The sequence below is a fragment of the Tursiops truncatus genome, chromosome 9 (genome assembly GCF_011762595.2).
Source record: "Tursiops truncatus isolate mTurTru1 chromosome 9, mTurTru1.mat.Y, whole genome shotgun sequence".
NCBI lineage: Eukaryota > Metazoa > Chordata > Mammalia > Artiodactyla > Delphinidae > Tursiops > Tursiops truncatus.
In genome coordinates, this window is record NC_047042.1 from 40,220,774 (window position 1) to 40,235,995 (window position 15,222).

Here is a 15,222-nt window from a genome sequence, read left to right on the forward strand (position 1 = left end):
CAGCAACAGGATATATAAATTGCTGCTATATTTGTAGTAAATATAGCCTGAATAGAATATATCTCTGTAACATAAAATGATGGATCTATTTTCTGAAATTCAAGAGGCCTAGATTCAACACAGAGCCCTACCAAACCGTGTGACCTTGAGCAAGTTCCTTAACCACTTCAAGCTAACTTGCTCTTCTATAAAATGTGACTAATAAAACTATCTACTTAAAGGAATGCACAGCTAAATTTAAGTTCCAAATCTAGACCTAAAATAATCAGGATCTTGGGGAAAAGAGCCTAACACTGATATGTTAGAGGGACTTCAGGGACTAAGAAAGTGAGATAAAAGCAATAATTGAAGCTAGTAACTAGACAGAATTTAGATCAGGAAGGTAACAGTGGAAATGGAGATGAAAGCCAACTTTGAAGACATTTTAAGAGAAGAGATGATAAGAGAAAGAATTTATTTAAGATCATCTTAAAATGTGAATCAGATTTATGTCAATTCTTAAAACTGTAAAACCTTCCTATTGCCTTTAGAATTAAAATTAATTTTTTTTTTTACTCCTTTTCAGACCAACCTTCCAGCTAAGAGAAAGTAGAAAAACGAGACAAGTTTTGTTTTTAAATCTATTTGAAAGGATCGGAGAGCTACAGACATTGAGGATTTGAGGGAAGACCCAAAAGGAAAAGGAAACCCAGAGAGATAATCTAGCCTAACCTTTGTTAACTGCCAGAAAAATAAAAAGTAAATTTTCTCTGGAGAATGATGACCTCCCATAGAGCTCCAGACATACTGAAATTGTATTTATATGTATGGTAGTCAGTCAGAAGAAAACCAGAAATACAAAAGGGCAAAATGTGATTAAAAAACAGAAGACAGACTTCCAGATAACCAAATGTTGGTGTTATCTGACAGGCGCTTCAAGCCATAAATTCAAGAAGCTCTACAAATCCCAAGCAAAAGAGATACAAAGAAGCCACCCCTAGACACATAATCAAACTGCAAAAATTAAAAACAAAGAAAAACCTTGCAAGCAAACAGAGTATAAGACATACTACCTTCATAAAAAGCAAAAATTATGCTAAGAGCTGACCTCCCAACAACAACAAAGCAAGAAGACAACAGAATGACATACTTTAAAGTACGAAAAAAAACCACCAAAACCTCCCAACCTAAAATTCTATTACATAATGAAAATGTCCTTTAACAATAAAAGCAAAATAAGTATCTTCAGAAACCAAAAATGGATGGATTTTTTGCCAGCACATCATACTCAAGAAAATATTAAAGGAAGTTTGTCAGGCAGAAGGAAAATTATCCCAGACTATACCCCAAGAGATTCAAGAAAAAATAGAGAGCAAAACGAATACTCAATAAGTAAGAACGTGGAGGACCTTTAACCTGTGGAAATAAAATATGCAACAATAATAACCCATATATCACAAGTGAGATGAATGCAGTTAAGTGTTTTGTATTGTCCAAAAAGTGGAACTGGCAAAAGTACTAATTTATATTAGGCTTCAGTAAATCAAGGATGTATGTTGTAATTATAGTAGAAGAATAGTAGAAGAATTTGTACCAAAGTCAATAGAGCGGGAAATTAATAAATGCTTGTTAAATTGAAAAGAAGGGGAAAAAGGACATTAAAAAAGAAACAAAAATGGTCAAACAAATGTAAAAATATTATGGTAGATTTAAACACAAACAGCAGTAAGTTGTCATCAAGTGTATAAAGAGTGAATAAAAGCAAAAAAAAAAAAAGCAAAAATAAGTACTCTCGTTAAAGACACAACTGTCAGACTGGATAAATATCTTCTCCTGATCTTTCAGCTTCACATCCTGCCATTCTCCTTTTTCTCACTAGTTCTCACCATACTAGTTTACACTCAGTTCTCAACTCCATTAAGTGATTTTTGATGTCAGGTCCTTTGTTCCCTCTGCCTGAAATCCTTTTCCCTCTAGTCTTCCCATAGCTCTTTAGATAGATCTGAAAAACTCTTCTTCAACTACTTTATCAAAAGAAAGTCAGCCATATGGTTTTCCATTCCTCAGCCCTTTGTTTCCTTCATAGCACTTTTCACATTTTATATTTATTTTGCTTATTAAATTGACTCCCCCGTTAAAATTAAGCTTCATTCATTTGTAAATTATGTACATATGTAAGTGTTTAGTATGTGCATGTGCCCTGGAGTGTTTCAAGGACTAAGGATATAGCAATGGATAAATCCCCTGCCCTGGTGGAGCTTACTTTCTGGTGCAGGAGATTATCACCATTTTAAAGTGAGAAGGCTGTGCAGCTTCCAGAAATGAAGTAACTTGCATTCAGACCCACAACTAATACATGTCACGATCATGATTTAAACTCACCCTGTAAAATTTTAAACAAGCACCCAGCTTTTAGCATGGGAAGTTGCTGACAGAAGGACCGAGCAAGAAGGTCAATTTTTGTCTAGCAAATTGAAAGACAAAGTGTTTTACTTATTTATTTGAATAATCAAATGTGTCAGGGATTTAGTATAGTCCATTCAGCACTGCCCATGTTCTTCAGGAGTTGCTCCGGTCATATGCCTTTGATGTTTCTTTATCATACCTGTTAGTCCCAAAATAATCGGGTATGATCACGATCACTAAAACCTGTGACACTCGAAGTTCCCAAGAGGATTACAGAAAAACAACATTGTAGGCACTAGTTAGGACTTCTCTAAATCTCTAACTGGTCTCTGTCTTTTGTGAGATGGGCAGAACTCCCTGAGAATTTCTCGGACATTTTATGCCTCTTAGCGTAAAGTATATGCAAGTTCAAGAGAAGGAAAAGTACCTATTCCTTTCCCCTGAGCTCTCTCAGATTTCCCCTAAGCCATCTGATCTGAAACATCCCTGGATTACACGTTTCTCAGTTTAGTTATTTTGACATCAATTCAAGCCAATGAAAAAAATCCCATCACATAGAAGAACAGAGATCAAAGGTAGCCAGGTAAATTTCTGCTAAGCCAGTTCTATTTATGATCCCTTTACTTTCACCACTCTAAGTGGTGACATGACATCCCTCTGTCATGTCCAACAAAGCAATGGTTTGTAAATCTGGCTGATCTAGGCATGTTAAAAACCTAGAAAGAGTTAGAATATAAATTATTCTAGAATATAAATTATTCTAGATCTAATTTATAGAATATAAATTATTGGCTCCATCCCCTAGAGAATTGATTCACAATGTCTGAGATCGAGTCCAGGGATATTAAAATGCTCCTTAAGCCATTCTGAAGTCTAGCCACTTTGGAAAAATGTTGTTCTAGGGAATTCCATTTTGTCATTGACCCATTTCAGGGTATCTACAGATAGATGATGGATTAAGGGAAATAAGCACTTCTCATGTTAATATTGAAAAATTCATTGGTCCACTGGAAGCCCATGGTTTCTAATCACTTGCTATTCAGTTACTCAGTTTCTGCATTAAAAAGAAAGAAAAATAATGACTTCATATTCTTCTTGACATTACATAGAGCTGCAATAGGAAGGCAAGAGTCCCTTTTCAATCAGAGACTGTTCTGTATCAGATGTTTTCAAATGCAAACTCCATGAACTTAAATTTTCACCAAACAATTCTGCAAAGTATGGGTCTCAAACTGAAAATGAAAAACAGGGCTTCCATGGTGGCGCAGTGGTTGAGAGTCCGCCTGCCGATGCAGGGGACACGGGTTCGTGCCCAGGTCCGGGAAGATCCCACATGACGCAGAGCGGCTAGGCCCGTGATCCATGGTCGCTGAGCCTGCGTGTCCAGAGCCTGTGCTCCGCAATGGGAGAGGCCACAACAGTGAGAGGCCCACGTACTACCGAAAAAAAAAAAAAAGAAAGAAAAATAAAAAATTGCCTAGAAAAGTATTTTTCTTGATTGAGGAAAAATATTCATGTAGCTTAGTTTATAAAAGAGAGGATTCTAATGTATGGTATGTAAATTATTTTTAATCCCAAGTTGATTTTTTTTTTTTTTTTTTTGGCCATGCCATGCAGCTTTTGGGATCTTAGTTCCCCACCAGAGACTGAACCCAGGCCCTGGGTAGTGAAAGAGCAGAGTCCTGACCACTGGACCACCAGGGAATTCCTGAATATTTTAACCATACTGGAAGAACTGTATATACTAAGTAAACCAGAGTCAACATTTCTAAAAGCAAATAAAATATTTTGTGAAACAAATGTACCTAAACATGTACCAGGTGGTGGCATAACCACACATGAAAAAAAAACACAAAGAACAAGAATTTTACTGTAGTGAGATATATTATAATTATCCCTAGTGAGGTATAACCTAAGGACAAAAGAAACTACAACTATTGTTAAACCACTTACAGTAATCAAATTCTTGGTAGTAGTATTATTTTGAGAATGTAGTGAGATTAAAGTGGAATAAAGCAAAGGAATAAGTGTGTGTCACGGATAACCAGGATTTTTGGCATAGGTGAAAAGAGGTTCTAAGTAGTATCACTGAGGTTAAATAAAGACCCTACCATTATGAATTTTAAGCTTTGAATTGGAACTATCAGTGTCAACGACTGATGCATCTTTTTTAAAACGTCCTATTCCATTCACTGAAGAGGCCTAGAAACAACGAAAAATCCAGTGGTTTACACAGAGGACTCTTCATACCATTTCCCACTAAAAGAAACCTGGGATCCTAGAAAAACAACAAGTCTGGTAAGGCAGGAATTTCTTGTAAAACCAGAAAGTAAAGAAACTATTAAAGATTACTAGGGTTATGTCAAAAGAACTTAGTTCTTCAAAGACAGGACAGTTTAAGCATGAATAGGGATAATAACTGCAAAGGATTGAAATATATCAAATATGTTTAAATGTGTAAGGTTATAATGGTATTCAAAATAAAACAAACCTCACTGGTCACCCTTAGAAGTTGCTAAGGAATCAACTTATCTTGAAAATTAGTAAATCAAAAGAAACAAGCATTTATCTTGCCTTTCTTTTAAGAACTGAACCTCAGGATAACCAAATCATTGATTCCGAGCCCCCTGAAGTGGAAGCAGGGAGTCTTAAACACTGGACTGTCAGGGAAGTCCAGAAAGTTTCTTATCAGCCAGTCCTGTCCAATGCAGTTATTTAAATTTAATTAAATAAGATTTAAAATTATGTTCCTCAATCACACCAGCCACACTTCACATACTCTATAACCACATGAGGCTAGTGGCTACCACACTGGACAGTGTAGATATAGAATATATCCATCATCACAGAGTTTTACTAGATGTCATTAAGACAATGACCATCAATGATTGCTACCAGCACAAAGAGACAACCAGACCATAGTACCTATGGATGAAAGTATAAAACACCACCTAAAACACCAACTAAAGTAGTCTTGAGGAAACCAAGAAAAGTGAGAGCACATACAAAGAACATGTTAAGCACCGAAAGGGAGATGCATTCAGCAAGATCCAGAGTGTGGGAAACTGTACAAGAATAAATTGCAGTGAGAGAGAGGGGAGAGGGAAGGGGGGACAGGGAGAATAGGGAGGAGAAGGAGGGAAGGAGAAGGGGGTGTGGTGCGAGGGGGCAGAGAGGACCTATAGAGACATATCAACCAATCACAACATATGGACTGTTATTGATTTGATCTTGACCGCAAAAACTTGTAAAAACTTTAATCGGGGAAATGTAAACTCTGAATAGATATCTGATTATCTTGAAGAAGTATTATTAGTTTTATTTTATATGTGATGATATTGAGAGTTTTTTTTTTAAAGGGTGCTTATCTTTTAGAGACACATGCCAAAACATTTATAAATAAAATATAATTTCTAGGACTCACTTCAAAATAATACAGGGGTAGGGGGAGAGGAAAGGGGACAGAAAAAGATGAGAATATAGAGAAAATGGGACGAAAGTTCATCATTACTGAAAGTACATGAGAGATACCTGGGTGTTCATTACAATATTCTACTTTTGTATAAGCTTGAAATTTGTCATAATAAAGTTTTATTTAAAACTAGAGCATCATTGAAATCAATCAACTTCAGCATCTCCCTTCAACCACCCATGTTTTAGAATGCTGCACTTTTAAAGATATTTAGCACAGCTCACAAGCAAAGCTCCCTTCTTGTGTATATATGTACATGTACATATAAAAAATAAATTTATAAGATGTGACACTTAGAAGACTGTTTCAGCTGGCATTGATTCAAGTTCTTAAACAAGGTTTTACTGGATGCCTACTATAAAGCAGATGTTGTACTTCTAAAAAAGCCTGAATTTTATAGTATTGGAATTAAAAATTTATCAACTATACCATACTGCCTCTCAACACATACTGATTCGTACTGGTTAACAATAATAGCTACCATTCATTGAGTTCTTATCAAATGCTTGGTGGTGATGTTTACATTTACATTATTTCATTCAGTCCTCTCAAAATTCTATGCAAGAGTCTTCATTTTACCAGGAAGGTATTCATACGGTGAGAAGTTCCAAGGAACTTGACAAAAGGTCACCTGTGTAAGAGTGGGAGAGCCAGGATTTGAACCCTGATCTGACCTCAAATCTCATGCTGTTTTTAGACAAAACACTTAACATCCACCTAAACTAGCCTCCAAGATAGGTATTCTTGTATTTCTAACTTACATACACAGAATTTGACATATACTTCAGCTATGGTTTGTTGAGACTATTCTGATTGTCATATATTTTAATATTAACTTTGTGATTCGTTTCCCATGCTATACTGGTTCATATTAAGCTTTAATTTAAGCATCCCAGTTTTCCATATAACGTGTAATTAAATCTGGTCTCTGAATCACATTGCTCTTACTCAGCTGATTATTTGAAGTACATTTAATATCCTAAATTTTTTTATTGTGGTAAAATACACATAAAATTTACTATTCTTAGCTGTTTTTAGATGTATAATTCAGTGGCATTTAGTACATTCACAATGTTGCACAAGCATCACCACTATCACAGAACGTTCTGCTAAATTTAAACCTTAAATGTAAAATTCCAACCTCAAATGATGGTATACTCAACATTCCAAGTTCTATTAGCTAACTATTGAGTGTTACATCATCAAAAGTTTAAAGAAACATTCTTTTGTGTCACTGTTATAGCTGAAGAAACCGTTTTGTTTACATCACTGAGGAAACTGTATTAAATAGAACCTTGCAACACTGTACCAAAGATCTCTTTCCAGGTCAACATGAATAATTAATGAAACATTCTTTAAGTGTCAAATGCCTTGTACAAACAAAAGCATTCTAAGTCTGCCCCTTCCTTCTGTTCAGAAAGCATCATCCTTCTACAAATTAGTCATTCTCTGTCTACATACATATATTTATACTAATAACTCCACTTTTTGGCTTCTAATGATTTATTTTTCCATGATTCTTAGTGAACCTATCTTTTTTGGCTACTTAAAGTGTACAACTATTTTTTTCTAAATGTTTATAATCTATTTTAGAACAACTGTGGCATGTAAAATTTAAGGCTCTTTTAAGTATCAAAGCATTTTTTTTTAACTAAAAATGTTTACTTCGTTGATACTAATTTGGATTTAGAGTTGCTGTTCTTGATTGATATTTGGCATTAAACCAAATAACTTCAAATATAAAAAAAATTTTAGAAATACACTTTAGAAAAGGTGTACCTTAATAATAATAAAAACTAGATGTAAAAGCATTGTCTAAACTCTTTAGGGTTTATTTCAAGACTCCTTATATCCTATCCTATGGTATTAACAGCTAGAATAGGTGGTGGAGAACCTGAACTTCGCAAACTGGAAAATTTTATGATGAGTTTTCTAGTTGAAAATGTGTTTTATAAATAAAAGCTAGTATAGTGTCCATGCCATTTTCTCTTTTCTTTTTGTTGTTCACTAAATATGAAACACTTAGATAATGTGGATTTGCTTATCAAATTCTTAGGCTACAAAATAAGGGTAACACATAAATTCTCAAGAGATAGTTAAAACATTACTATTTTACACAGGAGTACATAAAAAGTACAGGAAGGCTGAAAATCTAAATTGATTCACAGACTTTTCTTTCAGCAAGCTTTATTAATCCATCATGGATCTACTCATGTTTGTATATGATTTCATACAGTGAAGGGTTAAAAAAATAAAGGTTCTCCCAGAAAACAACCTTTGGTGCCTATGTCACACGACTAGAGGACTGTGTAACCCAGCTTTCAAAAGTTGCTTTTCAACTACTAATTAGTAGCTTCATCAGAAGTGGAAGTACATACATTAAAACTCAAAGCCAAACACTGTTCTCCTAGTGCCTCAAGTAGTTTATTGGTACTTATTATCCACATTTCCATGAATATAAACATTCTAAATGACTGTCACTAGTGCAGGTACATTTAACATGTGAAGGCTCCACAGGAAGCTACTTCATTTTGTGTGAACATGAACCAAGTTTCCAAAAACTCCATTTAAAAAAACCAAAAAAACCCAAAACCAAACCCTGGTAGCAAAGTGCATTTCTTTTGGTTATCTTCAAAACAAACAGGTGTTGGCTTTAACACATAGAAATCATGTTGATTTGCTATATATGATCACAGGAAGCAAGTCTTTACCTGTAGATAAGAATTAGGTAAAGGTTTTTCCTCCTTTTAATTTAGAGGGTTTTTTTGGATTCCAAAGTAAACAGTACCAGTGAATTTTCACAAAACATAGCTTTGCTACTTTCCCCTTCATTTTCTATAATCGTAATTCTTATCTGTAGTACTGTATCATTTCTTCCTACCTTATAATCAGGACTAGACTGCCTGCATAACACTGTTCAGTTTGTAAACAAAAAATTAAAGCTCAGAGCACATAAGGACCTCTCTTACATTTTCACTGCACAGTGCATTAGGTGTTGGTTATAAAGCTTCTGCTTCTCTCAAAACACTACAAAAATATATGAAAAACCACATCTGTGTTCAGCCAGCAAATATAATAAAACAAATATTTTACAACTGGAATACTTTAGAGACCATGTATTGTAGTTACACCCTCTTGACTGAATTCATCAATTGCTTTCTTCATAAATCCATACATTTGTCAAAGCATATGCATTTACGATTAGTCTACATGCCCAAATTTACTATGTAAAAGAGTTAAGTAAATTATTTTAGGTTCTTTAACTGAAAGTGACTCTGACAACAAACTATTTCTAAAACAGCCCTAAATCCCCAAAAAGGTGTTTTAAACCTGACCGTGTAAAAAGATGCATAGCTATTTCTAGAAAGTAAAAGACTATACACCAAAACATGCTTTGTCAGAAAAACTAACCCATGCACTTGAATATGCCCCAAATACCTCTTTTTAAATTTTAAGTTAGACCAACTTAAACATCATCTAGAATTAAGATACAGCATTACAGTATTTGATTCCAGAAAATGTCAAAATTCATTCAGCCAAACTTAAAAAGCCAAGCACTGCCTCCTTGTCCCTTACTGGTTGGACCAACGTGACCAGTATGACTGTATATATTAATCTACCTTAACGTTTCCATTCATTAGCATAACATACAAACCCTTGCATGCAATTTCTTTGCAAAGGCTTCCCCCCAAAAGATGTAAGCACAAAACACTAGGCAGACACTCTTCAAAGTTTTATTTCACTAACTTCAGGTCAAATTTCCACAGCTGTTTTCTGGTCAATTTTCTATCTTTGCTTGGCTTCCCAAAATGGTAGTACCAAAAGATTTGTGGGGTAGGCAGAAGAGGCCATTTTAAGAAGCACTGCATTTACTCATCTTCCACAAGGCAACAGAGTTGGATATCTGATTGTTCAACAAAACAAAGCTTTAACAGCATCCAGGAGGGCAGGCAGGCAAACCAGGATGTAGACACTCTTCCATTTGTCAAAATCAGACCACAGAAAACCTACTCCACACAGATCTAAAAGGTTATCACCATTCATCTTTTCTTTTTCTGCTGCCTCAACATTTTTCTTCTTTTAATTATCATATCATGTAGTTTCTCAAGTCCTTCCTTCAGTCCATCGCCTATGATTGCACAGGTGGGCTGCAAATGCCAGGGAGTTGATGAGCTCAGTTCACCCATTGCTAACAATTTCTCAATTTCTGAGAGAGACAATGAGTTCCTCAGGTCTTGTTTGTTAGCAACTATTAGCACAGGGACTCCTTGATTTTCCGATATCCTAGTTATTTTATGAAGTTCAGTTTTGGCTTCTTCCATCCTTTCAACATCAACAGAGTCCACGACAAACACAATGCCATCTGTGCATCTGGTATATGACTTCCACAGTGGCCTTAATTTCTCCTGACCACCTACATCCCAGAAGTGAAAAGTGACTGTTTTAGAATTTCCCAAGGTTACCTTAATTTTTTCCGTGTTAAATCCTTTGGTAGGTACGGTATTTACAAATTCATTGAACTGCAGCCTGTATAACACAGTTGTCTTTCCAGCAGAGTCCAAACCCAGAATGACAATGTGGAAGGACTGAAATGAAGGCAGGCTGGACAGGATAGAAGTCTGGTCTGACAGTCCATTCCCCATTTCCAGCTGCAAGGAAGTGTTCCAAATTGAAAGGCTTTCTTCTTACTGCGTGAGAACTTCTCTTCCTAGGGGATCCAGCTACCAGACTGAAGGGGGAAAATGAGTAAGTTATTCTTGTGAAATAATGTGCTACAACTGCTTTTCTCTCTTCCTGCTAAACTAAGCAACACGAGGAACTTGATAAATAAAACTTGCTTCAGTAAACAAACCAAGTGAGATAAGAAACATACGCGATCCAAGGTAAACGACAGAATAATCATTGCCGTTGAAATTCTTTAACATTCACTGAAATTGTAGTAATATGTATTTTTCTCTACCCCCCTGGGTCCCCAGACCTTTAAGACCTCATACCGGAGACAACCTAGTCACCAGCAACTCGTCCAAGTCGCAGTAACCACAGAAGTGCCTTTTTTGGCAGAAAATTTGTAACACATAATCTGATCTTCAGGATCTAATTGTACACGCTTAACAGCATACGCAAGGTCACTATTAGCCTCCGCGCGCCAACCGCCCCACCCCAAAATACAATGCTCTCACCTCCCGAATTGGAGCCTGGATCCAAATGAGAAAGCATTGGCAGGCTTTTCTACGCGGGGGCAGAGAAGCACCCCACCGCCGCTCAGCTTAGCTCTCCACGCAGCTCCGGCGGTTGCCTCACTAGAAACTGTGGGTCCAGACTACGACCACGCCCACTCCACACGGCCCACCCCTGAGCCCAAATCCCATTGGTCACCTGCGTCAGCGCGTCCATGCCACACGCACCCCCGCGCCCTAATTGGTGAGTGTAACTGCCGCTCCCAGCACGGCGGAGCCGGGCTCTCCCTCGGTCCATAGGCACCACCTGTTGCCCTCAAGTTAGAAAAGAGGGCGCCTGCGGAGGGAGCCGAGCGACCCCTGCAGGGGAAGGGGAGCCTCGGCCGGTCGGTCTGGTCCCGCCAGCCGGCTCGCTCCTCCCGCCCGGGCGCACCTGCAGCGCGGCCCACGGATGCCATGCAGAGGTTCTCACATCCGGGGCCCGCGGTCACCGCCGGCGCCTTAACCCTTTGTCCGCTGGCCGGAGGGTGCTCCCTGCGGCTGCGCCGGCCCACAGGCGTGAATGATCCGACCTGCGGCAGCCGCCGGGGCAGGCCCGCTGTCCTCGCAGCACGATCCCCTCACCTCGCCGCTCCGCACCCTGCCGGCTCGTCTCCCCGGGCAGGGCGTGGCCACACCAGCTGCCCGCCCCGCTGCGGCTCACCTGACTAATGTCCTTCCCTGGTCCGGACCCAAACGTGGCTCACTGCCGCTAGGGAGCGCGTTGATACCAGCGCGAGGGCGCCAGCGAGGCCTGGGCGGTGGCAGGGGACGCGACACCTCTTCCAAGGGTCTGGCCGGGCGCCGGGCTCGGGGCTGCCCTAACGGTGTTCGGCCGACCGCTACCGGCGCCTGCCACGGCCCCGCCCCCTTCCGCGCTAGCCGGCCAGTCGGGGGCGTGCGGGAGCCGGGTCTCCTAGCAACGCCAAAACAAGGTCACGTTCGAACAGGCCTAGCGCTGACTGGCTGCGGGCCAGTCGGGAGGGGCTTCCGGTCTCATCCCCGAGAGCCGCTGCTGTCTCAGACGCTTTCTGCAGCCGGCCGCGAGCTTCGGGCGGACGACACCCGGGTCCCACCCTGCACCGCCTATCCTCAGGGCACTGTATGGCGTCCTCAGGGCGGTGGCCGATGACGTCGGGTCAGGGATTTCAGAGGACGCCAGACAGGCGGGCCCCTTATATAACGGGGTGACTTGGACGTGCCTCAGTAGCTGCCCAGACAGTCCTGGGCCAGCTTGGTGTCTGTAACACACACTCCTTTTGCCGAGCAAATAAATGCTCTCTGCCACGTGATGCTACCAACATCTCCGTGAGGTGGCGACAGGTAGAAATATGCCGGGTTTTACAGATGAGGAAATCCACTGGCTGTTTCTAATAATCCAAGGAAAATCAGTGGTGGTCCTGGAACTTAAATCTGCTAGTTACTAAATGCATAATGCTTTCCATTGGATAATTCTGACTCTTATTGCAGCTGTGTGCTTGACCCATAGATGTGCAAATATTTACTGAACACTTAATAGGAGTAGGCACAATTCTATGTGCCGGGGATAGACTGGCGCTCGTGGAATATTGGAGTCTCATGAGAGAAAATGGAAGTAACCAAATTCCCACAAGAATAAATGTAATTACAAAATAGGATCATTGATAATTTAGGAGTACTTATGACAACAAATAAGGAGGAGTACTGACTTAAAGTTCTGGGAAATAGTTAATGAACAAACATCTTTTGGGTGGAGACTGAAAGATATTGGAAGAATTTTTATGGTGCACTTTTCAAAAAATTTTCACTTTTTAGATATGGACTGAAATTTCCTCAAGAAATTTCCTGATTTTTCTCAAGACCATTATTGCTATATTTATCTCCATTAAGACTAGCATAGGAACAGTACTTGTCACACTAGACTTTAAAAAATAACTGACATAAAACCTAAAGACTTTAATAAGCACATGCATGTTTTCAAAATAGCAACACTAATTTTGGAAATAAAGCTAGAATTCTCAAACAGCATATTCTATCAAGTTATTTATCTAGTATAAGCCAAGGCTTGCCTTATTAGTTATAATTGTGGAATCTCGTTAGCCATTTACAATAATTAGCAAGCGAGTGATAAAGGGCTAGTCTCCTTGGAAATTTAAAGATATTCTTTATTAAGCTGGAGAAAAACTTGCGAATTCTCATTAAAAAAAGAAATAAGAGCAAGATTCAATGACAGCTTTCTTTTTATAGTAGCTTTGAAATCAAGCAGGCCATATTAGTTGCATATTCCCATATTAGTTGCAGGGATGCATTACTGCACACACTTCCCTGAACAAAAAAGGATGAGATAGGAAAATATTGAGCGCTTACAGCCTTGCAGAATCACCTATACCAAATTGTACTTTAATGTTTTATACTAGGCTTATAACTAGAACCTGCTTGGTTAACTACAGCCTGTGGGTCAAATTCAAGAGATAAGAATGGTTTTTACATGTTTAAAGGGCTGCAACAGAAAAGACAAGATAAGACTGCAATAGAGACCATCTGGGGCCTTGAAAAACCTAAAATATTTGCTCTCAGGCTCTTTATGGGAGAATGATACTTGCTTTATGAGCAGTAACAACCATATGAAAAGGCAGCAAATGATAGAAAAAGTGATGAAATTCATGGAATACATTGTCTACTTTGTCTCACAGTCTTTCTATAGAAGGCCCATTCAAATATTTTATTTAGATGCTATGCCAGGAAAATGCTCCCTTTAGGCTATAGCTCATATACTGTGTACTGAGGTGCTCTGGGGTACCTCAGGGAAATCATAGGGCATGGGATATTTTAACTTTTTGAGGGGAACACAGTGCCATCTGTTGGACTCTGTTAACAGCTACAACTATTAAGTTGTCTGGATCTATCTACTGAATAAACAGAACTTTGGGGTATTTCTTTTGGCTTGAGGCACCATGAAAAAATTATGGAGACACTAGGAGCTCTGCCTTTAGTTATGGTTTTCCAAACTTGGCTAAAAATGAGAATCACCTCATAGTGCTTGTAAAATACAAATTCCTGGTCCCTATTACAGACCTGCCAAATCAGAATCATCAGGAGAAGGGCTAGTGAGTGATCTGCATTTTCAACAAGTATCCTGGTTAATTAATGATGAGACATTTTGAAGAAATATTAATCTTAAAGAAATTTTATTATTAGAAAGGAAAAGTAAGCTTTCTCCTTTCAAATAACAAAACTGAGTAATTTACCTTGTTTCTCCTTTATGAATACCAGGACCCAGATCAAATCTGATGCCTGAGGCATTCTTTTTCTCCTCCATAATCTGATTTTCTACCATATACTTAAACTAAGCATCCACATACTGCGACTAATGTCCTTCCTGACCTTTGCCACTCCTTATTTTTATATATTGCTGCTGCTTCTAGAATTTCTCACTTTATTTGTTTCAGTACATATTTATTAGAGTTTCCCAAATTTGCAAGTCTAGGTAAACAGAAGGCATGCTTTCTGGCGGAAGGAATTAGTTCAGTGGAGGTGCTAGACACACAGCACATAATTGCTATGATATCCCGCAGGACTTATGAGTAGGAAAATAGGAGTTATTATCAAGTCCTGTGCTTGCACAAACTTTATCTGACAGAATAGCTTAACAGAAAATCATAATTTTAAACTGAATATTCAAAGAACTCAATATTAGACAAGGGGTAGGGGAACAGAATCGCAGGTAGAAGTAACACTACGCAGAGCATGGAGACATTAAGTTTATGATATGTTCAAACCCATCCAAAAAGAGGAGATGATAATTTCTCATGGGAAAAAAATAATGTGCTAGGGGCACTTTAATGGATAGGTCTTCCAGACAGAAAATCAATGAGGAAACAGCATTTAAACAACACTATAGACCCGATGACTCTAACAGACATATATACAACACATTTCAACAGCAGCAGAAGACACCTTCTTCTCAGACCCACATGGAACATTACCCAGCGTAGATCATATGCTAAGCCACGAAACAAGTCTCGACAAAGTCAAGAAGATTGAATTCGTATCAAGTATCTTTTCTGACCACAATGGTAAGAAACCAGAAAGCAGTAACAGAAGAAAAATTGGAAAATTCACAAATACATGGAAATTAAACAACACAGTCCTGAACAACCAATGGATCGA

The 15,222-nt window shown here is 38.6% G+C and overlaps 1 protein-coding gene across 3 annotated transcripts; it reads right to left on the minus strand.

The window, feature by feature from the left end:
* Positions 1-8,259: 8,259 nt before the first annotated feature.
* Positions 8,260-11,908, minus strand: ARL4A (ARF like GTPase 4A). Of its 3 annotated transcripts, none has more exons than XM_033863027.2 (2): positions 11,738-11,908; positions 8,260-10,586 (listed from the first exon to the last, which is right to left on the minus strand). In XM_033863027.2, the coding sequence occupies exon 2, from the start codon at positions 10,498-10,500 to the stop codon at positions 9,898-9,900; it is 603 nt and encodes a 200-aa protein (XP_033718918.1). In that variant the 5' UTR covers positions 10,501-10,586; positions 11,738-11,908; the 3' UTR covers positions 8,260-9,897. The 3 variants fall into 3 exon arrangements, with proteins under 3 accessions (XP_033718918.1, XP_033718919.1, XP_033718917.1); XM_033863028.2 differs by lacking the exon at positions 11,738-11,908 and adding an exon at positions 11,234-11,647; XM_033863026.2 differs by lacking the exon at positions 11,738-11,908 and adding an exon at positions 11,038-11,195.
* Between the last annotated feature and the right edge of the window lie 3,314 nt (positions 11,909-15,222).